At 36.6% G+C, this 23,830-nt stretch overlaps 1 protein-coding gene across 1 annotated transcript; it reads right to left on the reverse strand.

Moving 5' to 3' along the window:
- Positions 1 to 236: 236 nt before the first annotated feature.
- On the reverse strand, positions 237 to 23,403 carry LOC118753239 (glutamate receptor ionotropic, kainate 2-like; the record flags this gene model as incomplete). Its single annotated transcript, XM_036488116.1, has 8 exons — positions 23,113 to 23,403; positions 16,977 to 17,137; positions 11,424 to 11,640; positions 11,162 to 11,352; positions 5,682 to 5,877; positions 1,700 to 1,866; positions 1,319 to 1,549; positions 237 to 506 (listed from the first exon to the last, which is right to left on the reverse strand). Coding segments are annotated over exons 1-8 (1,539 nt in total), but the record flags the coding sequence as incomplete, so codon positions are not given.
- Between the last annotated feature and the right edge of the window lie 427 nt (positions 23,404 to 23,830).

Genomic DNA, 23,830 nt, shown 5'->3' on the forward strand with positions numbered 1-23,830 from the left:
TGATACATTTCTTCAGAATATCCCGGCAACACTGGTAGTGATGATGGGGTAAACCGGTCTTGTTCCAGTAGCCAGGCTGGGTTGCGCCGGCTGCGTGCGATTGTGAATGACGCACTGGGCAAATCTTAGCAAATAAATGTGAATGAAATAAATATGATGCCAGTCATATTCTGTCAACCCTCCAAACAAGTATCTTCAAAAAATTAATCGGAAAAGTGCAATATGTTGAAGCCAACCCCCCCGACTTCAGCGGTTATGACTTGTGGGCACAAATAAGCATTTATAGATTTCTGAGCACTTACGCCTTCATTGATCTCCTTCATCATACCCGACGTTAAATTAGTTGTCTTATTAAAACCGCCGTAATCGCTACCGCCATTTATAAAAGTATAATTGAAGCCTAATTTTGCGGCCAATTCTTTTATCAAATCTATGCTATATCCTTCATACTGATTGTTGCCAATCAATTTTTTGTGACTCTCAACTAAACTTGCGTAAGGTTTGTTCTAAGGAAATTTATATTTTGTTTTTGTTTTTGTTGTGTGAAGAGGTACGAATGTAGTTGTTGCATGAAAATAAACATGTTTAAAAAAATAAATAAATATATGTATGTAGTGTATGTAGGCTAAAACGTATAAAACGAATCCAGGGAAGATAAAATACGCATATAAAAAATTCCGGGGGTTGGGATCATATATTATTATATCGTATATAGATTAGTTGTAGTATGTATTTGAATTTGTTTCGGTTATTAAGGGCCAATTTCAGATGAATATTTAAACGGCACCTTAGTTTAATTCTGGATTGTTATTTAATTGTCATTTAGCTTTCGTTGGCTTTCAGATCAACTTTAAAAAATTTAAAAATGCCAAGTCAGGGGCAACATTGTTGCTTGTTCCTGGAAATTTTTGTTGAATTTGTTTGTTTATGTACTTTTTGGGCTCAACAGCTGATTTTTGTTTGGCAAGATTGATAAAACAACCTATCTATCAAACTTGGCCAATATTAAATGTATGATCTGAAAATGAATTTTTCAAGTTAATTAACAATCTCTACTTAAATAGGCCATCTGAAATTGGACCTAAGAGTGGCGCAGCTACGAAGTTGATTTATATAAGTTCTTTCCAAAAGATTGGTTTTTAATCAGGTATTATTTTAAGATCTTAAAAATTGTGAACAACAAAAATAATACATATGTACATTTCTGAGTATCATTGTTTTGTCCAGTCTGTTCAAGTCTTATTTTTCGTGACAGTTCGGCGTTTTCGGCCATATTTATAACAATTAATGTATATGTATGATAAGTATTAGAACTTACAGGCACTGAAATCAGAACACGAAATGTTTGGTTCACTAAGGAATCGGCATCTCCCTCGCTTGGTAACTCTATTTGAGGTGGACGTTGAAGAGTAAAGTTATTCCGTTCGTCCCAAGTGCCTATTTTAACAAGACCGCTTGATTGTAGCTCTACAACATCGAGGATATATCCCTTACGTATATTGCCCTCAAAGTAAATTTGACCGGTGATAGTATTTTCGCGAATATTGATCTACACTGATTGAAATGTTGATTACATTTCCAAGATTAGAGTTTACATACATAAGTACACATATGTACATGTATATGTATACATACATATATAACAATGAAAGTAAAGTAAAAAGAACAGTTATGTACACGTTTGGAAGGGGAACGTTACCGAGCGCATGTAGTTTCGAAATGTTGATCCATCTGGCTGCACGAGATCGCTGCTATCAGAACAGTTTAGCGGTTGAGGACGATATATGAGACTCCTTGTAGTTTCGGCAAATACTTGAACTGCATCATACGTCAATGCCATTTCTAAAGTTATCGGACATAAACCTGCTGAAATATTAAATTTTTGTGAAGCCAAATCCTACAGAAATCATCCTCAAAGACAATAGAACACAAAGAAGATGCAAAGTCCATCCGGTTCATTTTCCTGGCTGACTCTCCAGTTCTTTATATTCTATATTCTTTGATACATACACATTTTATTGAATTACATACATATATATTTACGTACATATACATATGTACATATGTATTCACTTGCGGTCACCGAAAGCGGACTGTAAAGCTTTTGTAGGCAAAGTTCAAATAGAAAACGCTTTGCAGAGTGAATTGTATGTAGAATTTAAATATCTTGAATAATTGTGTTGCAAGAATTAGTTGTCATTCACCCGACATGCATGGGCACAATAAATTTCTGGCGCTATCCCTTTGAAAAATTTCACCGATTGGTCTGTGTAGCCATTACAGCAGTCATGCGTATCTGACCAACGGAAGTACTGGGAACCATCGCAGGTATACCTAATGTGACCAACCGTACTTCTTTCGGAAGTACAGGGCATGAATCACGTAACTTTCAAACGATAGTCGTTCAAACGATATTGACAATACGACGTCGTCGAAACACTGATTTATGCATTTGTGTTGCTGTTACATGTTACTGTTACTGTTAGGTGAAGAAAAACTGAAAACGAGTTGACGATATCGCACAAGCGTACAAACAATTTTTGGTTTTCACGAAGCAAGACAATCTGGACATGATATCGTTCAGACGATTGTCTTAATACGTGATTCATGCCCTGTACTTCTTTTCGAGCTCTTGTACTTTACTCAAATGTACTTCTTTGCGATATATTTCACTTCATGTCATGTACTTCTCCGATCATCTGGACGATCGTTACATGGCTTATTGCCTTGGAATAGTCGGTAGATACCACCCTGCATACATTGCTAAGGTGACGAGAGGAAGCCTTCACGTAAGTAGGGGTCTTCATCGATATCGAGGAGGCCTTCATCAATGTCACTCTAGAGGAAATAGTCAGGTCTATTCATAATTTTGGGGTTCATACCAAGGCTTATATACAGCTTACTTCGTGACAGAACTATCTTGGCGGAGTGGGGGAGCGCCTGCACTCAGCGCAGAGTGAATAGGGGTACTCCGAAAGGTGGTAGTTTCTCACGCCTACTCTGGATTGCGGTTGTAAATGATCTGCTAGAGGAACTGGAAAAATGCGCTGTCGGATGATCGTGGAACTCTCGGTTAAGTGACGATTTCTAGACACCATTTTTGATTTGGCTCAAGGTTACCTAAACCAGGTAACTAGCTGCACGATCGGCGGAAAGACAGAACTGGTATTGTTTGACAGGAAATACAAGACACCCGTTGTAGTTCTTCCCTCGAGTGGGGGTGTTCGTCTGTGGATCTCAGACAGGGTTAAGTAATTAGGCTTGGTCCTGGATAGTAAGCTGTCGTGGAAGCCTAACATTGAGGAAATGATAAGAAATTCGTCGGTTGCCTTGTACTGCTGTAAGGAAGCTCCCTGTAAAAGGTGAGGTCTCTCGCCTAAAATAATTCATTAGCTCTATGAAACCAGATTTGTCTCACGGAGCCTCTGTCCGGTGGAATTCACTAGAAAAGGCTAAACTTGTAAAAAACTGGAGCGTCTACAGCGAATCGCCCTAATTGGAATTAGTAGAGCATTAGAAACCAACCCTGGCGCTTAACGTCGCGTTGAACATGGCGCCTGCGGATATTGCAGACAGAATTGAGTACGAACTGATGTTAGGCTCAGAAAAACCGCGTGGTAATACTCTGGAGTTCTGGCGGGCTTTGTCTTTGAACACATAGAATACAGCGCCTCTGAACTAACTCCAAGAAGCCCCTTCTCCAACTATATTCTCTCAAGAGAGGACTAGGTAGGGCGGCGTTACTCGAAGAAGGGAGCGGTAAACTTCTTCACGGACGGATCAAAACTTGGAGACAGGGTTAGGGAGGTTTCTTCTGTCGGAAACTCTCCATCAGAACTACATATGTTCAGGCTTCCGGACTTCTGCAGTGTCTTTCAGGTGGTGGAGAAAGCTGCCATCAAGGAAGTGGTAGACTCACTCCTAAAGGGTGTGATGGTGCGCTCGAAATCGGTAAAGGAATGTCTGACCTCTATATCAATCGCTTCTTAGTTCTTGTAAGTAAGGCTAGTTTAGGCGCCGGATCACAGTGAAATTGCGGGAAACTACGTGGCTGATGACCTGGCATCGGATACGCACCCTTAAAACGTTATCCCCAGATAAGAAGCAAGTAGGGACGCCTCTGTCCTCCTGCGGTACACTCTTGGATGGTCTAGTGTTAGCTCGACGAGCGCTAGAAAAACACGCGTACTTCGTTTTCGCGATAATGAATTGCATACTCTACTAAATACCTAATAAAATGGACAAAAGAAGGCGATGATCCTTTTGTGACATAAAGAAGGAAAAAAGACGTTTCTCTGCTGCATAAAATATTTTTATAGGGAACTTTAAAATGCTTTTTGCAGTGCTAGGTATCAGCTGTCAAGAGGAAGGTGAGGTGGAATCATCTCCACACTTTCTTTTAGACTACCCAACCTTCGGGAGGCTAAGATGGAAGCACTTTTCAACTAACCCTGAATTCTCAGGGATCGAAATTAGCCACATTCGGAATTCGGTAACTAAATTAAGTTACTAAATTAAGGGTATTCGTTCAGTTTTTTCGTGGTACCAAAAAGGACTATCTCTTAATTGTCCAAGTGTGTCCCTTTGCCTGGGGCAACCACTTTAATCTAACCCAACCCAGCCTGTACTTCTTTGAGCTATGAAATAGTTGGTCACATTAGGTATAGCACCTCTAGCTATACTAATTGAAAATTGGGTTTGCTGGAGCGATTTGTGATTTGGCAATCCCATTATCAGACAAAAGGCTACCGAAAGTGTCCTTCAACCAGTCCTATAAGATAAGGGGACATTTGCAGGGATATAATCATGATAATTTTTCGATATCACTAAGGTGGCGATAAATAATATAAAATCGACTTCCTTCCAATATATTTAATGCCAGTGATATGTTTAGGTATTAAAAATTTAGTAGACTACCCCAACTCTGATAAATGGAATAAAAGGCAGAAAATAATTTTTCCTTGACTTATAGAATTAAAAACCCTTCATATCTTATTATTGTAAAAGACAAATTAAAAAGTAAATATAAACAATTTATGAGATTTAGAATGAAAATCGTGAGGCTCGCGAAGCGTGAACTTGTCGTCATAACTTTTCCAAAAATATACTTTAAAATCTGGGACTGGTACTAAATACGTGCGTTAAACGAATTTCCATCGTTATCTCTGCATAAGCACTTCATTGCACTGCTGAGAACTAAGTAATATTACCTATACTCTCGTGCATGGGCGTAGCCAGGTAGGGGCAGGGAGTGCTCGAGCCCCCCCCCCCCCCCCCCCCCCTTTCAAATTTTCCGTATATATATATATATAATATATATACCCTGAAATGCCAGCTTAATAGGGTCGAGCCCCCTCCCCTAAATTTCATTCTGGCTACGCCGATGCTCTCGTGGTATGTGGATATAATAAGCAAACATCTGGTGACTTCGGATAATCCATTAACAACAATTATCGGTATTTTATAAGCTAACACGATGTTACGAGCGATTTCATTGGCCGAAAGCGTATATATTTACATCTGTATATGCATATATACATATGTACACACATAGATTCTCAATTTACATATCGTCGTTGAAAGAAAAAAAAACCACGTATCAACAAAATGCAAAACCGCGTATGTGAGGTTGCATAACATATTTTCTAGAGATACGTATGTATGTATGTACAAATACAAACCATTGTCTATTTGGTCATTCTCGTTATTGCCTAGTTGAGATATGAGTTCCTGGACAATTAACTGATCTGGTGAGAACATGCGTATGCCAGTTATATTTGTGTCACTATATTTATATTCTTCTAAATCAAAAGTATGGAAATCTAGATTGCCTATAATATACGAATATTTGTCATTTATGATTCCAACTTGCTGTGCCTAGAAGTGTAAAAAAAAGTGTGACAATTTATGCTTGCAAAATAGCGTATCTTCGGGTATTATGGTAAAAGCTTCTATTTAATAAGTCACGTTAATTTTTTTCCAAAACTTGGTTGCTTTGTGACAATACTTGCTGCACAAAAGTCTGTTAAATTAGAAAAAAAGTTGACTTAAACTTATATTTTGAATATCAGCAGACTACACTCATTGTGTTCGTCATTTTGGATAAGGAAGCCCATAAACAGTATACATATATCAATGCGCTTTCCCAGTTTCAGTCAAAAACAAACGGACTAAAGGGCATACTATGTACTTATGTATAAGCGGGGAATGCTTACAAATATCGAAATCGTTGTAGAATTTAATTCAGGGTCATTATTTTATAGAAATTATCCTACCTAATTTTTTCTAAATTATTCTCTGCTGATGTCAGAAGTTTTTCAACGGGATTTTTGATATATAAACACGCTTAGACGCGGAAGTACTGTTATATTTTTTTCAAAATACCCTGTACTCAGTGTTGCCAACTTTTCAGTTTCAAAAAGCACCAAACCTTGGAAAAAAGAGCGTTTTACCGCAATAAAAGCACTAAATTTTTTTTTTTATCAAAGGATACTCTTTTTCACAGTTTGTGGTAAACAAAAGTAAAAAAATAAACAATATTTACATGTATAAATAAATACACATTCATGCTTGCGAAACTGCAGCTAGATTGGGATTCAGCACCGAAAAATCTACACAAAACGGTTCCAATCAGGTGGCAAAAAAATTTTAAATTTTTCGAACTGTGTAATCAATCAATAATCAAGAAAATAAAAAAATAAATACTTAACTTATCTGCGTGCTAGCATTTTCAACGCGAATACAATTTAACAAAAACGCAAGAACGTGGGTTTGCAACTTCATCTTTTTACCAATCATGGTTTGCGTTTTAGTGCATTTAAATTTGTAGATTCTTGTAAATTCAGAAATTTTAGTTCAGAAAAAGCACTAAAAAGGGCACTAGGCACTAAACCATTATTTTTGGCGTTTTAATTTTCAAAAAGCACTAAATCTAGTGCTTAAAGCACTAAGTTGGCAACTATGCCTGTACTGCTTACTGCCGGACCTACATATATGCACATACCACACTGGTCGAAAGCATATCTGCAAATGGCCAAGGTTTATATATAAAAGGTTGCGAAACAACAAGCAGCGAAAACAACAGGAAGCGTAAAAAACATAAAATTGAAGTGAAGAGAAGCGATTTCAAACGAATTGTAATCGATAGCTTATTCAAAAATACATTTAAAGTTAATTTTAACCAAGTTTTTACTCATGCCTTTATGGCGACCAATTTTTGCGAAATTTTCAATTAAACTCGCTATATCTCAGACGTTTGTGTATCGATTGATTTGAAATTTGTACACAATAAACTAGATACTATTTATTCTAAAGTATATGAGTCTAACTACACTTCTTAATACTTATTAAAAACAAAATGGCGGATATTTTAACTTTTTTATACAAGTTAAGGTTTTTACAAATGCAAAAGTTGTGTTATGAAGTTTAAAATTCTTGTTTTGTTTTAATGCAGCATTATAAACAAATACTTATGTATATACGGACATTTTTGGGAAAGTTTCATGTTTAGAAAACAAGTAGTTGTAAAGTTATAAACATCCACGAGCGGGCGCTCGCCTCTAGATAACAAATATTTTTACATAGCACTTGAGATGGTTTCGTTCGCAGAAGTGGAAAACTTTTGACTGCCATTCACCTGGGAGTGGCCAGAAGCGATTCTTGTGCGTACGGTTCAAATCGCAGCTCACAACGTCCGGATATTTATATCCACCTATCGTTTGGGAGCGAGCTAAAATGAGAAGGCGTAAAACTTCGCCTCGGCAAACGTATAAAGGACTATGATTTAAGGGTATGAACCTGGAATATCCGGACCCTTAATGGGGAAGGTGCCTCTGCCCGGCTGGTTGATGTCCTCGGGAAGACAAAGGCTAACAGCTCCGCCAGCCAAGAAATGCGATGGATGTCAAAATCGTGCATGGCGATTTTAATGCCAAGGTGGGCAAGAAAGGGATCTTTGGCGCCACTGTCGGAAAATTCAGCCTCCACGACGAAACGTCCGATAACGGACTGAGGCTGATCGACTTCGCCGGGGCCCGAAACATGGTAACATGTAGTACTAGGTTCCAGCATAAGAACATCCACCAAGCTACATGGCTGTCTCCAGATCGAAAAACGAGAAACCAAATCGATCATGTTGTGATAGACGGAAGGCAGGCTTCAAGCGTTTTGGACGTACGTACACTCCGAGGGCCAAACATCGACTCGGACCACTATCTTGTTGTAGCCAAGATACGCACCCGCCTCTGTGCAGCAAAAAATGTGCGCCCAACAATGCAAGGAAAGCTTAACGTCGAAAAGCTGCAATCACAACAGACGGCCAATTTATTCGCCACTCGACTCACACACCTGCTCTCTGAGAGCACTCTTCAACAATCCGACGTACGCGAGCAGTGGAACCACATTTCCCGATCATTAAGTACCGCCGCCGAAGAAGTAGTTGGATTTCAGCGAGCCCGAAAGAACAACTGGTACGATGAGGAATGTCAAGAAGCCGCAGAGAAAAAAGATGCCGCCTACAGGGCCACGCTGCGATCGGGCGCAACGCGAGCCATGTGGGACCGTTATAGGGAACTGAAGAAGGAAGCAAGACGTATTTGCCGCAATAAGAAGAGAGAGGCCGAAATACGTGAGTGCGAAGAGCTTGAGATGCTGGCCGACAGGAAGAACGCCCGAAAATTCTACCAGAGGGTTAGGCGACTTACGGAAGGTTTCAAGACCGGGGCGAACTCCTGTAAGAACAACAATGGCGACCTAGTGACCGATGTCCAGAATATACTTAAATTGTGGAGGGAACACTTTTATAACCTACTGAATGGTAGCAGCGCTGAAAGTAGTGAGGAAGACGAACCCGAGTCCCCAGTCGATGATGATGGAGTAGCTGTCCCACCGCCTGACTATGACGAGGTACGTATAGCGATTACGCGGCTGAAAAACAACAAAGCTGCTGGAGCTGACGGCCTGCCAGCCGAGCTATTCAAGTACGGCGGCGAGGAGCTGATGAGGTGCATGCATCAGCTCGTATGCAGAATATGGTCAGATGAACGCATGCCCGACGACTGGAATTTAAGTGTGCTCTGCCCAATCCACAAGAAAGGCGACCCCGCCATACGCGCCAACTACCGCGGAATTAGCCTTCTAAGCATAGGTTACAAGGTCTTATCGAGCGTATTGTGCGAAAGACTGAAGCCCACCGTCAACGAGCTGATTGGACCTTATCAGTGTGGCTTTAGGCCTGGAAAATCCACCATAGATCAGGTATTCACAATACGCCAAATCTTGGAAAAGACCCGCGAGAATAGGATCGACACACACCATCTATTTGTCGATTTCAAAGCCGCTTTCGACAGCACGAAGAGAAGTTGCCTTTATGCCGCGATGTCTGAATTTGGTATCCCCGCGAAACTAATACGGCTGTGTAAAATGACGTTGAGCAATACCACCAGCTCCGTCAGAATAGGGAAGGACCTCTCCGAGCCGTTTGATACCAAACGAGGTTTCAGACAAGGAGACTCCCTTTCGTGTGATTTCTTTAATCTTATGTTGGAGAAGATAATAAGAGCCGCAGAACTGAACCGCTCAGGCACAATACTTTATAAGAGCGTACAATTGCTGGCGTATGCCGACGACATCGATATTATCGGTAAAAACAAGGGCTACGTCTGTTCTGCCTTCTCGGGATTGGATTGGAGAAGCAAAGCGAATGGGTCTGGTGGTGAACGAGGACAAAACGAAGTATCTCCTGTCAGCACACAAACAGTCAGAGCATACGCGTCTTGGCACCCACGTCACTGTTGACAGTTACAAGTTTGAAAAAGTAGACGACTTCGTTTATTTGGGAACCAGCATTAACACCAATAATAATGTCAGCCTTGAAATCCAACGGAGAATCACTCTTGCCAACAAGTGTTTGGGCTGAGTAGGCAATTGAGAAGTAAAGTCCTCTCTCGTCGTACAAAGATCACACTCTATAAGTCACTCATCATGCCTGTGCTGGTGTATGGCACCGAGGCATGGACAATGAAAGCATCTGACGAGGCGGCTCTTGGAGTTTTCGGGAGAAAGATTCTGCGGACCTTTACGCGTTGGTGATGGCGAATATCGCAGACGATTTAACGATGAGCTGCATGAGCTTTACAACGATATATACATAGTGCAGCGAATTAAAATTCAGCGGCTCCGCTGGCTTGGCCATGTCGTTCGAATGGACAGAAACGCCTCTGCTCTGAAAATATTCAACGCGGGCCGCGATGCTGGTAACAGAGGAAGAAGAAGGCCTCCTCTGCGTTGGAAAGACCAGGTGGAGAAGGACTTGGATTCACTTGGCATTTCCAATTGGCGTCAGTTAGCACAGAAGAGAAATGACTGGCGTGCTGTTTTGGACTCGGCCAAAATCGCTTATGCGGTTACAGCGACAATGCATTTAACCATTTTTTACGACAAATGTAAAATAACCCAAAAAACTTAATTCCAAGATGGCAGAATGTTGCCAAATGACAGTTAGGGGCACGACTGTGATTCCATGAACTACGTGTCAAATAGAAGTAAACTGCATCAAAAAATCGCTGTTACAATTTTTTTTTTAATTTCCTACCAAATTTATCTAATTTTACTGGACTAATTACTGATCTTCTAATTTACGTAGCGTAACCTAATAGATATATCGGCCAACGAAAATATTTTTGTTTCGGAATTTTTTGATGTGGCTTATAGGCGGAAAAGTGACAATTAGCTGAAAAGGAAAATACAAAAACATTAAACATTCGCTTCTGGCTAGGATAACGGCGATTTCTTACGTTAGCTTAGTTGTGTCTAGACTAATTGAGCTTTTACTAGTAAACTTTTTCAGCTCTCCCCTGAGGCTCACGTTTTGGCTTTCTTTTGCAAGTTTTTTGTGTTACTGAACTTGCAGTAAAAGCCAATCAAATTTTTCTGATGTTGAATAAACCTATAACGTGACTATAGTAAAAACATTCATCCTAATAAAGCGTCACCACATTACAGACTCCTCATAACAATTAATTCTATTCCTACATTCGTTATTGTGATCCGAAAAGAAAAACAGTAGTCCATAATACCCGAAGCTACTCTGTGTACATATATGAGAAGTAAACATTTTAAATTTGATTAAGATTTTCATAGTTCTTATATTTATTTATATTACCTGCCTTAAAAGCTCGGCTACCGACGGAGTTGAGCCTACCACCACAATCTGTCCATCATCCGACTTGCGCACGCGTCGTAGGACCGCTTTGTAGTTTCCGTTCAATTTGAGGTCGTACCGTAGTACATTAATGACCGGACCGTCACTGACGTAAAACGACATTAAACCGTTTAATATGCTTAAATAGTCAGCTGCAAAATAAATAGTCATATAAATTTCATGTACTTGTTTGAATGCCATATTTATATATGTATGTACATACAAGATTCATAGAGAAAAATAAACCGTGTCCATTCAAATACGTTGATAAGATCATGGAGTATGCGCGCCAAATCCATTGGATGTGGGTAAAGGTTAAAGCCTTCCAAATGCTCACTCATATGCGGGTATACATAGGGGATATCCTTGGCATCACATATTGTTAGCAGATGTGCTGAAGTTTGACGCGAAGAAGGACCAAAAATGGCACCTATTCCATTCTAAATGCAGTTTAATGGAAGATTTCAAAGAACACTTGCTTATTATTGCTTACTAATGAGTATTACATATTATTTTTATAAATTATGTTGCTTAACAAAATTAAATAAATTCTAAAAACTTTTTAATTGACCTAGTCCATTCCGAATATCTGGTCGACTAATTTACTAAACTATGCATGTATGTACATTAGAGTGGGCCATATTTTTTAAAACACGAAATTTGCGGCTGCTATCCCCTGAAGTGATTTTCTGCAATCAAAGATAATCCCTTCAAATTTTAACCCAATTGATCAAAAATAATAATCTGTGCCACAAACGTGCCAAAGTTTGAAAATGATAGAATCGCTTTGCGTAAGTGCCCTCGTTGGCTAGTCATGGGTTGTGATCGTTTATGATACAAAAATGTTAGATTGGGCGATAAAGTACCGATATCCATACTTACTACATACATATATATCGTCATTGCACACGAATAAGGGCGAGCTAGTGTTTTGACGGCGAAAAAAAAACGCGTAAAAAAATTTACGAAAAAAGACGCTTAAGAAAAACTTCGGCGAAGAAAGAAATATAGATTTGTACCAAGGACTGTCACTTAACCATAATTCCACAAAAACTCTTTAATAAGTTTACGCGTCTTTCTTCGCCGTCAAATATTTTAACGCGTCTCTTCGCCGTCAGCTATATTAAGAGTCTTTCTTCGCTGAAGTTTTTTTACGCGCCCTTATTCGTGTCTAGTGACGATACGTACATCCGTTAGATATCAGTGTTGATAATTTTGATACAATTGTACTTTTTTCATACAATTTCAAGTGCTTTCTACATTCCTACAACCCAGCACTTTTTAGTACAATTTCGTCTGCCAAAATTTGGCAACACATGATTCGTTAAGTTATGCAGAATTGTTTTGATTACTTTCTTAGATGATAGATTAAGAAATCAAAACACAGAAAAACTGAAAGAGGAAGATATTCTGAATTTTAGAAAAAAAACGTGGCACTTTGTAAATTTAAAAATATCTATTCATTGTGCTTAGATATGTACATGTATTTAAAATCACAGCGCCTGATGTAAAAGTGTGTATATTTTACGTAAATAAAATAGAGGTAATATTGTTTCTAAATTTTTAGCAATTATTTGTACTTTATTAGGAACAACAATTAAATACAATTTATACACAATAAAAAAAATAAAAATTCGGTACAATTTAGTGATAAAAAGTACAATTTGAATTACATTTTCGTACGAAATTGGAAAGTGCAGTTATCAACACTGGTAGATACATGTGTATTTTTGTTGTGGCTCAACTCACGGAGAACTCTGGGCAAAGATTGTGAGATATCATCTATGAGTACGGTGGCCATATTTATTCTAGCCAAATATTGAGGAAAAATGCGTATTTGAATTTTTCTACAAATGCTAAAGAATTCCAAATTTTGTTTAAATTAACATGAATATTTCAATAATTCTAATAGATAACTAATTTCTGCTCCTAATCAGCAGTACCAGAGTTTTTTTTGTCAAATTATACTCCAGAGGTGCGTTCTGCCAAATCGGTGCTTCCTGGTTTCAACCTCTGGCACGAGAAACATCCCAAAAAATTTAAATTTTGTTTTTAAAGCGGTCGAGAAAGTCGGCCGGCACTGGCGAAAGTGTAGGCACTAAATATTTTTTATGTAGTTTATATTTGTGCTTTATATATATTACAGTTTTTTCTCTAATTGTTCACAATTATCAAATATTAAGCAGTCCCACTTTGCCACAGTTAAAACTAAACGTTTTTTATATCGGACCAAGAAGCAATGGGGCATAATCGTAGTCCTCAGTTAGAGCCAGCTGTAGTTAGAGTAAAACTAAAAAGCTAGAACCCATTAATTTTCGTAGGTATCACAGTTAGTTTAGTGCTATATTCTAAAACAAACTCAAAACATTACAAAAGCAATAAATTAGCTGTTTCATGTCAACGTGCAACTCTGATATTTTAGTTTAGACAAAAAAAACGTGGAAACCCTCATGGAAAATATTTCTTGATTTAAATTCTCAAAAATACCCTTCATTTGCTATCTATCATAAATTGTTTTAGGTACAAAAAAGTGGCAAACCCATTCAAAAATATTTCTGAATTGATCTACTTCGCCAAACGAGGAGTGCCGTAAGTTTGAAATTACATCGCGCCATTGACTAAACCGAGCTGTCGTGTGTTACGATTGGCCCCATGGATGTGGTTTGCCAATATTATACTGCGGCAAAGTCTCATTCGGGGGTGTAAGTCAATACCTAAATTCCTTTGTTGACTCATTTGCCAGAACCGTTGCGCGCTTTACTTTACAGCGACTGACAGAATCAATAGGTATCCATGAATGTGGACAAATACAACTACACATTCGGTATTTAAGGAAATTTCGTCTCTTTAGCCTACATTGAATTTCTGCGGCCCAACAAATCTCACCCATTTTCTTTTGTTGTCGCCAGCGAATGCAGAACAAACATTTCTTCAAATTTAAAAAGTAAAAATTTCACTACTAAAAATTTAAGAATGTTCCTAAAACTTTCAAAGAAATGGAAATGGAAAAGAAATATCACTGTTTTTGTTTTTAGGAGTAGGGTGGGAGTGTCATTGATAAAATTAGAGTGAGATAAAGTTTTTCTTAGGTAGTTTCATTTATTTGCATTCGTTGTTGTTGCCGACCACTTGACTTTTAACAAGTTTATGACATTTAACTAAAATAATGCAACCAGATTCTCTAGCAGAAAAATTTTTGTTTCTTGAAAAAGAAACAAAATTTTCAAAGCTAGTGAAGTTGATGAAAATATTAAAAGAAAATTCTTGCGCGTTTCCAAACTGCAAGAATTCGGTACACCTGTGTAAAGGTTCAAAAATAATACGATCTAATGCAGTTTGATAACAAATAGCTATATGCAATTTATAAATTTGGAGGTGGATTTTGCGCAAAAATTATATGGATCGTGTAACCGGAGTTGGACTGATGAGGTTATTTTTTCTATCACGACCGAAGGCCACCAACGCGGAAAGGAATTTTGCGTAAAAAGACTGCTGATGGCCTAACACGAGTTTAATTTTTATACCCGAGCGCACTTGTGCACAAGGGTATTATAATTTTGTTCACATAACGGTTGTTTGTAACAGCCAAAACGAATCGAGATAGATATAGACATATATATACATAAATGATCAGAATGAAAAGAGAAATCGATTAAGCGGTGACTGGCCGTCCGTCTGTCCGTCTGTCTGTCCGTGAACACGATAACTCGAGAAAAAATTGAGATATGTCAACAAAATTTGGTAAGTACATAGGTTTCCCTTTATCCAAGGTAGGTTGGGATTGAAAATGGGCAGAATCGCACAATAACCACGCCCACCTCGCATATAACGGTATTTTCGAAATATGCAAAAACTACGATATTTCCGCAAATACTGGATCCAAATTGTTGAAAGTTGGTATGCGAAGTAGAAATTTAAAATAAAATAAGACAGTTACATATGAAATTTTTGGAAAATGGGCGTGGCCACGCTCACTTACGATAAAAAGCTGTATCTCTGTAGTCCCTTTACCAATCCCCACCAAACTCGCTGAGAACATTACTTAGGGTTTGACTAAGAAACCTTTTGAAATCCGACAAGAACCACGCCCACCTCCCATATAACGGTAATTTACAGAAATACGAAAACTGCGATAAATTATTAACTATTTAAGCTAATTTACTCAAAATCGATATATGCAATAACCTCTTAGCAGAAAATTATAATTAGGAAAATTTTTGGAAAATGGGCGTGGCACCGCCCACTTATGCCTACATATGTGTCTCTCGGTAACCGGGTTTCCAATTTCTACCAAACTCGGCACATTTATCAACCTTGGCGTGAAAAGGCAATATGCTGAACATTTTTGAAATCGGACTAAAATTACTGCCACTTACCATATAACGGTACATTTTATAAATACGAAAACTCCGATTTTTTAATAAGCTAAGACGCCAACTTACAACAATCACTTAACAACACTTAACAAGATGATTGATTACTTACTACGTAAGTGTATATTGATAACCGCCTTACCGATTTCCACCAAAATTGGTCCAATTATTTCAATAAATCATAGTGTACTATCGAAATAATTGGAAAAATACTCTTGATTATCATGCAGTCTACTGAAAGGTGAAAAAACGATATTTAATATGTGTGCCGGGTATATAATGTTCGGTTTCGCCCGAACTTATACTTCTTTACTTGTTCTTTGCCAATTTTACACCATTTTGAAATCGCCCCCGGAGTGCCTGTTGAAGGGGCATGGAGGAGAAGGATGACTTTTTTTTAAATTTTATACTATGCTCTTTTCAATGAGTGTAGTTTTAGGTGACACACCCCTTCTCCCTCCGCTCCCCATCAAAACATCCTTGTAGAAATAACCGAACATTCATAAATAGTCCTGCGACATTCCTTATAATTCTTCGTATTTTGAAAACCTGAAGTTCCGTTTTATTACTATCCATAAAAAGAATTTTTACAAATAATACACATAATGAAAAATACCGCCTTTTACTTCTTAAAACGGTAATTTTCGTCACAAATTATTGGTAATAAATTACTTTCAAAGAGACAAGTGTTGAAAGTTCAGTATTTTAACTTAAACATTTTAAAACTGGACATGCAAGACTGTGCGCGTTTATCGATTCGAGAAACTCTGGTGTTTTGGGAAAAAGCAAGAATCTTCCTTCAATGGGAAAATAATTGCATATTAAAATTTAAACGATTGTACGGGGAATGGCGAGATATCCAAAAGTTTTCTAGTAGGCCGAAAGAAAAGTCAAATAAGTGTATATTATATAGTCTGCTGAGTGGAAGAACGACCTATCTCGGCTGCCAGTTCAAAAAACTTTTCAAGAACGCCCTTTATCGGAATTTTATTGAAGAACACCATACCTCAGAATTTGGTTGAAGAACGCCCTATCTCAGAATCCGGTTCAAAAACGCCCTATCTCATTTCAAAATGTATTGAAAATGTGACGAGATAGGACGTTTTTGAATCGGCAGCTGAGTCAGGGCGTTTTTGGAATGAATTCTGAAACAGAGGGCGCTCTTCAGCCAAATTCTGAAGTAGGTCGTTCTCGAAAAGTTTTTCGAGATAGGGCGTTTTCGAACTGTCTGCAGAGATAGGTCGATCTTCCACTCAGCAGTCGATATGTACATGACCTTGAAGATTTTTTTGACAACGCTGCAGAAAATACTCTACTTCAATGAAAAACAAGAGGATAATGAGTTTTTGAATTACCTACCTGCATTTGACATTTAGTTGAACAGAATAATAGTTGATACCAACCTGCATGAATTTACATAATCTTGAGTACCCTTGTAATGAATCGCCAAAGTTAATTTCTTCGCTTCTTCCTACCAATGGTATACCGAGATTGGTGTTGGCTTTTGTAATTGCGTAGTCAAAAGTTACCCGCAACTCTTCCACATTTTCATCGGATATAATGCCTAAAGTAATTAATTAATTAGAAAATCTATAATATAAATACATATGTACATATATATGCCCCTATTGATGTATGTACGTTTTGTTTTTAAATATAACCGACTTTGTTTCGGCGACTGAGGTGATCTACTGGCAATTCTGAACCAAAACGTCCATGGAACCATAGCTCTAAAATAGATTTCGATTGTAGTTATTGATTCCTAACGAAATTATTTTTTACATACATATGGTATTTTTTTTTTTTAAGAAAATTTATGTAGGCCGATTTTGCCTACGAGAACGAACGCTTGCGAAAATAAAGATATAACGCAAGCCAACAAAATAATGTAAACAATTTTGGTGCGGTAATTGCTAAAGCTATTTTTGATAGATTTGTTTTCTGGTGATTCCGACTTCGTAGGCATAAAGTTTCCACTAGCTCGATGTTTTCAGAAGCTCTAGGGAAGAAACCATTGCCTATATAACCTTCCTTTTAATAATAATAATCGATTGGGGCTTACAAATTTATTAGTGTTTGGTCGATCTTCCATTTAGGCCAGTGTTGCCACAAAAAATTACCAAATTCCTCAAAAACAAACGTAAAATCCTTAAAATCCGAACAAATTACTCAAAGTTTTCTTATTACAGATATGAGTATTGTTTACTGCATACTATTTACAGGTACTTAGTATAAAAATTAACTACATTCTCCAATTCTTATAGGGTATAAACATTTTGTCCAACGCTCGAAAATTACCTTCGATATCCAATATGAATATCGAATTGAGAATGAACTCATAACCAATCTTAGTTTTCCAACGTTCAGTGTAAATTGAAAACACACTCGAAATGGATTCGAAAAAAAAATTAAAACCATAGTAACAACCATGATAAAAATATAGTAAGGTAGAACCGCTGAGAGTCACTTTTAAAATTCTTGACGTTTCCAAACAATTTAATTTTTAAATTTACTCACAAACTCACACACACATTTTCATTTTCAATCTCAAGCAACAACAATTTCGAACAATTTCAATTTTTTATTTTCACTTTTATATGATTTTAAAATGTTGGCAAACTTCAAAAAAAATCATGGCCGACAAATTGAGAGAACAGTTCTACCTTGCTATATTTTTATCATGGTAACAACAGAGAAAGTGAGACCCAACTCAAGGCACATAAATACAGGTAGAAACCTTTAAACCTCAACTTGATTTTATTAACCGACTTCCAAAAAAGGAGGAGGTTATCAGTTCGTCGGAATATTTTTTTTTTTTTTTTTTATGTATGTTACCGCATAACTTTGGACCACGTCAACCGATTTCGATAATTCTTTTTGCATCGGAAAGGTAGTGTCTCAGAGGTGGTCCCATACTAATCTAGTTGAGATCCGATCAGTGGATCATGAGATATATATATATATATATTTTTTTATATGGGAGTTGAAGTCGGTTTTTTTTTTTTGCTAAAAATTACTAGTTTTAATTCCTATATTTCGTTACGCTTTGAATGTCATATCGTTGTTTTTTTTTTTGATGTTCGTTAATAGCAAATTTTAATTAACACTTGAATTTTTGTAGTGTTGTGCGGTTTATACTTAGCGTATGTGTTAAAAATGCAGCACCCGAAGTATGTGGTGTTAAATATAAAGCAGATACCACTAATTTTTTTAACGTGCCTCAATGTCCTTCGCGTAAGGAGCGTTGCGAAAGCAGCTGTGGGGCAGAGCTGCAGCGAAATGCCTTGCTGTGCGTTAAATATTTTAAAGGAGCAGATTTCACCAATACACCGGGAGGTACAGGAAAGGCACGTTTGATGCCATGTGCTGTTCCTATGACCCTTATGCCGAAAAGTCCCTCCAACAACACTGCAACTCATAAAACAAAAACAGAAAACAACATACACGTTTTATCAAATTTTAACTAAAGAAAATAAATAAATAAGAATAAACTTCAAATATACTTAAAAACGTCAACCAGTGAAATACAATTTTTTATTTTTCCTTACACACGCTCATTTTTATTTTTACTCTCCCGAGAACCTTGACTTTTGTAGGTTTGACGTCAAATTGGCTTCTACCTGTTTTTATTGTACCATGACTCAACTTATTAGGGAAAGGAAATATGAGATAATCACTCTCTCACAATAAAATTTCAATTCGATAATGGGCTGGATTTGGAATTCATAACGAAGGGAAAATACATTGGATAACGAAGGAGAATGGCCTAGATCTCGAATCGAATACTAACCTATTGCACATTCGTTATCGAAGGTGAGGCACGAAAAAAAAGATTGGTTTTCCAATCGATTTCGAATTGTTAAGCAAGCCCAATGTTTGTTGGGAAACGAAAACAATTGTGAACAATTTAATTTTTTTATTTTAAATTTTATATGATTTTAAAATGCTTGCAAACGTCAGAAAAAAAATTATGGCCGAGAATTGAGAGAATGAATTTACCTTGTAATGTTTTTATCATGCATTGAGATATCAGCTGTTAAAGTTGACATTTCTACTAAAGGTTTAAAAATTTATTTCTTTCGTAGTCAGTATTCTTGTAGCTCGAAATGGTATGAGTTAAGGATGTTTCAAATGCGAATTTTCGGAGTGCAAATGTGCGAATGTGAGAATGTTAGGAATAACATTAAAATAGCTATAATCAACTTAGTCATCGTTTTTATTACTTAAAAATTTTGTAAATTACTAGAACATTTAACGAGTGCTTAACCTATACAGTGTTTTAATGTAGTAGTCAAAGTTCAAAAGGGGCATATTATATTTAAAAAAAAAAAAGTAATTTTGCTGCTTTCTTCCATGAGGCGATTTCTTAGAGGTAACAGCACTAGCTCAAGACCATCGGCGTAGCTTACTAAATAAAATAAAACTAATTGTCAAAATGGCCTCTAATTTGGGTAATAATATTTCACTTGAAGTAGAGCTATAAAAAATGCGACATGCGAACCAAGGCTGATATTGTGCATTCTTTTACTGCGCAAATAGATTATGACATCTTTGTTTTAGTTGAGACGTGGTTGAATGCAAGTTTTTTCGACAGTGGGTGCTTCGACTCAAATCTTTTTAATGTTTTTCGCAAAGACAGAGATGCTGCAAAAACTGGTTGCCTTCTTGGTGGTGGGGTTCTAATTGCTCTCAAGCGTCAACTCCGTGCATTCCTGTGTCCTGTGTGTTTTGTGTTTGTATAAGTTGTCAGTCTTCACAAGGTTCCATATTTATTTATTTATTTATTTATTTATTTAATCTAGAAATAAACATTTCGTACAGACTATTTGGTAAAAACCAAAATATAAATTAATAACTAATTTAGCATACTATTTAAAAGTAGTTTGAAGTTAGATTTGGAGGAAGAGAAGTCGATAGCAGAAGAGTTTAAGAGCGAATTAAACTCGTTTAGAGCTCTGCGAATAGGAGCGTTATTCGTATAATTATTCCTGACAAAATCCAGAGAAAAAATGTCATGATTCCTAAGGCTTCTTGGTGTGATATTAAATGTAATCCGTTCGAGTAAGAACGGCGAGTCAATCGCACCCCGTATAATGTCAAAAACGAAAGGAAGAGAAAGAATAATCCTTCTATTATGCAGTGATTTAAGGTTTATAAGCATGCATTTAGCGGTGTAAGATGAGAAAGGATCAACGAAATGTAGAGAGCGTAGAGCATAACGAATAAAAGATTTTTGGATACGTTCAATTCTGTTGATATGACATTCATAATATGGTCGCCAGATGAAGACAGCGTACTTGAGCTTAGAACGAACAAGAGTAGTGTATAGTAATTTTATGGTATATGGATCAGTGAAGTCCGAGCTAAATCGACGGATAAATGCAAGCATTGAATATGACTTTGCAATGCTATAATTTATATACCATTATTATTATTACGAAGCGTAAAAACCACCTGATAGTTCATTTGAGTAGTACAAAGCTCATGCTGACAATGTGGTATCTCTAGTTTTAAATAACCTAAATGATAATCATTTATGTGTGCTAGGTGATTTTAACCTATGCTAGTTTTTTTATGTCATTTTAATAATTTCCTTATTTCTTTGAATAGAATTTTGTAAGTGATAACGTAACCTACAAAGTTAGTGTTTACCTTTAGTTGTAAAATTCGGTTTCTACTATTTTGCTTCAGTACCTTCTGATGACATATTATCTTTTAATTACGCATTATACGATTTTTCTAGTTTTAATGAATTACTATTCGATATTAATTGGGATAAATTATTTGCAGATTTTGATACAATTTACAGTTTTACTATTTTTAAATCCATTTTGTGTAAACTCTGCTTGGATAATATTCCGGTTAGAAAGAAAAACCCCTATAAAATACCCTGGTATTCTAAGGATTTAAAAAAGCTTAAAAATCTTAAAAAAAGCAATTATTTTAAGAAATTTAAATCCACGAAGAACCATTCGTTTTTCGTTAAATATAAACGAGCTTTAAAAAATTTCAACTACTTAAATAAATCTCTTTATAATAACTACATCGGAGTTGAACATTAAATCAAATCCTAAAACCTTCTGGAATTACATAAAATCCAAAAGGAGCAGTGCTAGTGTTCCCAAAAACAATAATTAAGCGCGAACCTCAAGTGAAGCGGCAAATTTATTTGCTGAGTTTTTTAAATCCAATTTTGTTGATGAAGACCATGACCAGCCATGCGAATTTTCATCTAGTCTAGACTACTCTTTGGACTTCGGGGCTTTATGCCTTTCATCTGAGGATATTAGTAACACTTTGCTTTAGTTGAAATCTTCCTCCCAAACTGATGTCGATGGACTTTCAGCAGTTCTAATAAATAATTGTCCTGCTTTGGTCTATCCTCTTACTTATGCAATTGAAGTTGTGTTGTTACATTTGATAGTATTTCATATCGCCCCTTTGTTGCCTCCTCTGGTGTCCCACAAGGAAGTGTCTTGGGACCACTCCTATTTGTACTATTTATTAATGATATCACAAGCTGTTTTTCATTTGCTAAATTTTTGCTTTATACTGATAACTTAAAGATTTTCTCAGTGATTAAGACCGCAGAAGATGCTGTTAAGCTTCAAACTGAAAGGATTCGATTTAATGTTCCCCAGCGATCTCTTAGGAACTTCTACCCTTTTTATGTGGATAACTTTAAAACTAAGTATGCCAGTAATGCCTCCATTACTCGCGCTTTAGGTGAATTGAATTCTCTTATTAGTAATGCTGATCTGGATTTTTCCCTTTCAGGGATTGCTTTTTTGAATCTTCTGAATTCTGTATTATAGTATTATTGAAATATATATAAAATGTATATTAATAGTTTGTACTAAATTACAATTGTTCATAGTCTGTAAGGATTGAAATTCATAGACATAAATAAATAAATAAATAAATCTTGCAGATACACAAAGGAAATAACAAGAATGATATGCAAGTACGTAGGTGAAAAATGCATTCTTGCATTTGTTTGTTTAAACTTTGCTTTGAGTAGAAAAAATGTATAGCAAAAACTAAAAAAAATTTTTAAACTACAATTTTTTTCCGATAACGCCATATTGGATCCAAACCTCCCTTACATATAAGACTTTGGTGATAAAGAACAAAGTTATAAAATTTAGTAGCCACATTGGATCCGCCATTTTGAATTTAAAAAATCTGCTATCAGATTCGAAATCAGCGCCCTCGAAAGCCCCCAAACACTAAGTTTCAAATCTATTTGGTTACTTTTCGACTTTTGGCCAGCAAATTATAGTCGTCAGACCATAGTGCACTGTATAGGTTACGCACTCGTTCAATGTTCAAATAATTTACACAATTATTAATTAATAAAAACGATGACTTAAGTCGATTATAGCTTTTTAAATGTTATTCCTAACATTCGCATTCGCAAAAATATGGCATTCGAAACATCCCTAGTGCATATATACGAGTACACAATTGAGCATATTCACACATTTTTATTGAATCTTGACATAGCGAACATACTGCATATGTAGCTTTTTTACATACCTATCGGAATATTTCCATCGCCGTCATTATTTTCGAACGAATTCGACCATGCTTTTACGTATAAAATAAACTCTAACATAACTATTAATAACTTGAGTATTTCCATAGTGAGAAGAGTACCAAGTTCCAATTTATTAGGGAAACTATTTGTTACTTGATAATTTCCTTATTTCATGATTAAAATTCAATATTTTTTCACTCCCCTATATTAAAGTCAACTGCGGATGAACAAAGCGCGTGAACAACTAAGTTAGAAAAACATCTTCTCAAATGCATTGTGCTTTTTGGAAAATTTCGAGCATGTACATACCTACATACATAAGAAAATATGTATGTAACAAAAAGCTTTGAAGCTTATTGAAATGAATGAGTTAATTTTTTTTAGAAATGCATCACGATGTGGAGACTAAAACAGTGGCGTATACCATTCAATTCCAAAGAATATCTATATGAACATTTATTGCACAAGTTTACGGAAATAAAAAGATTGCCCGAACTGAGGCCTTTCTAAACGAACTAGTATCGCCCAGTTGACAAAATTCGACATATTTTTTCATACACTTTTGAATTTAGTTTGTCACAAATATTGACTCTTTTATGCGAATGACGATTTTGAAGTGCACCACCAAAATCTATAGCGAATTTACAGGAAAACCTCAAACCAAATGCCTTCAGTAGATTTCGAAATTATACCGAGAAAGGAGACTCAACTCACCAA

This window comes from Rhagoletis pomonella, unplaced genomic scaffold, assembly GCF_013731165.1.
Source record: "Rhagoletis pomonella isolate Grant_MI unplaced genomic scaffold, Rhpom_1.0 Rhpom_scaffold_02251, whole genome shotgun sequence".
In the NCBI taxonomy this organism is placed as follows: Eukaryota; Metazoa; Arthropoda; class Insecta; order Diptera; family Tephritidae; genus Rhagoletis; species Rhagoletis pomonella.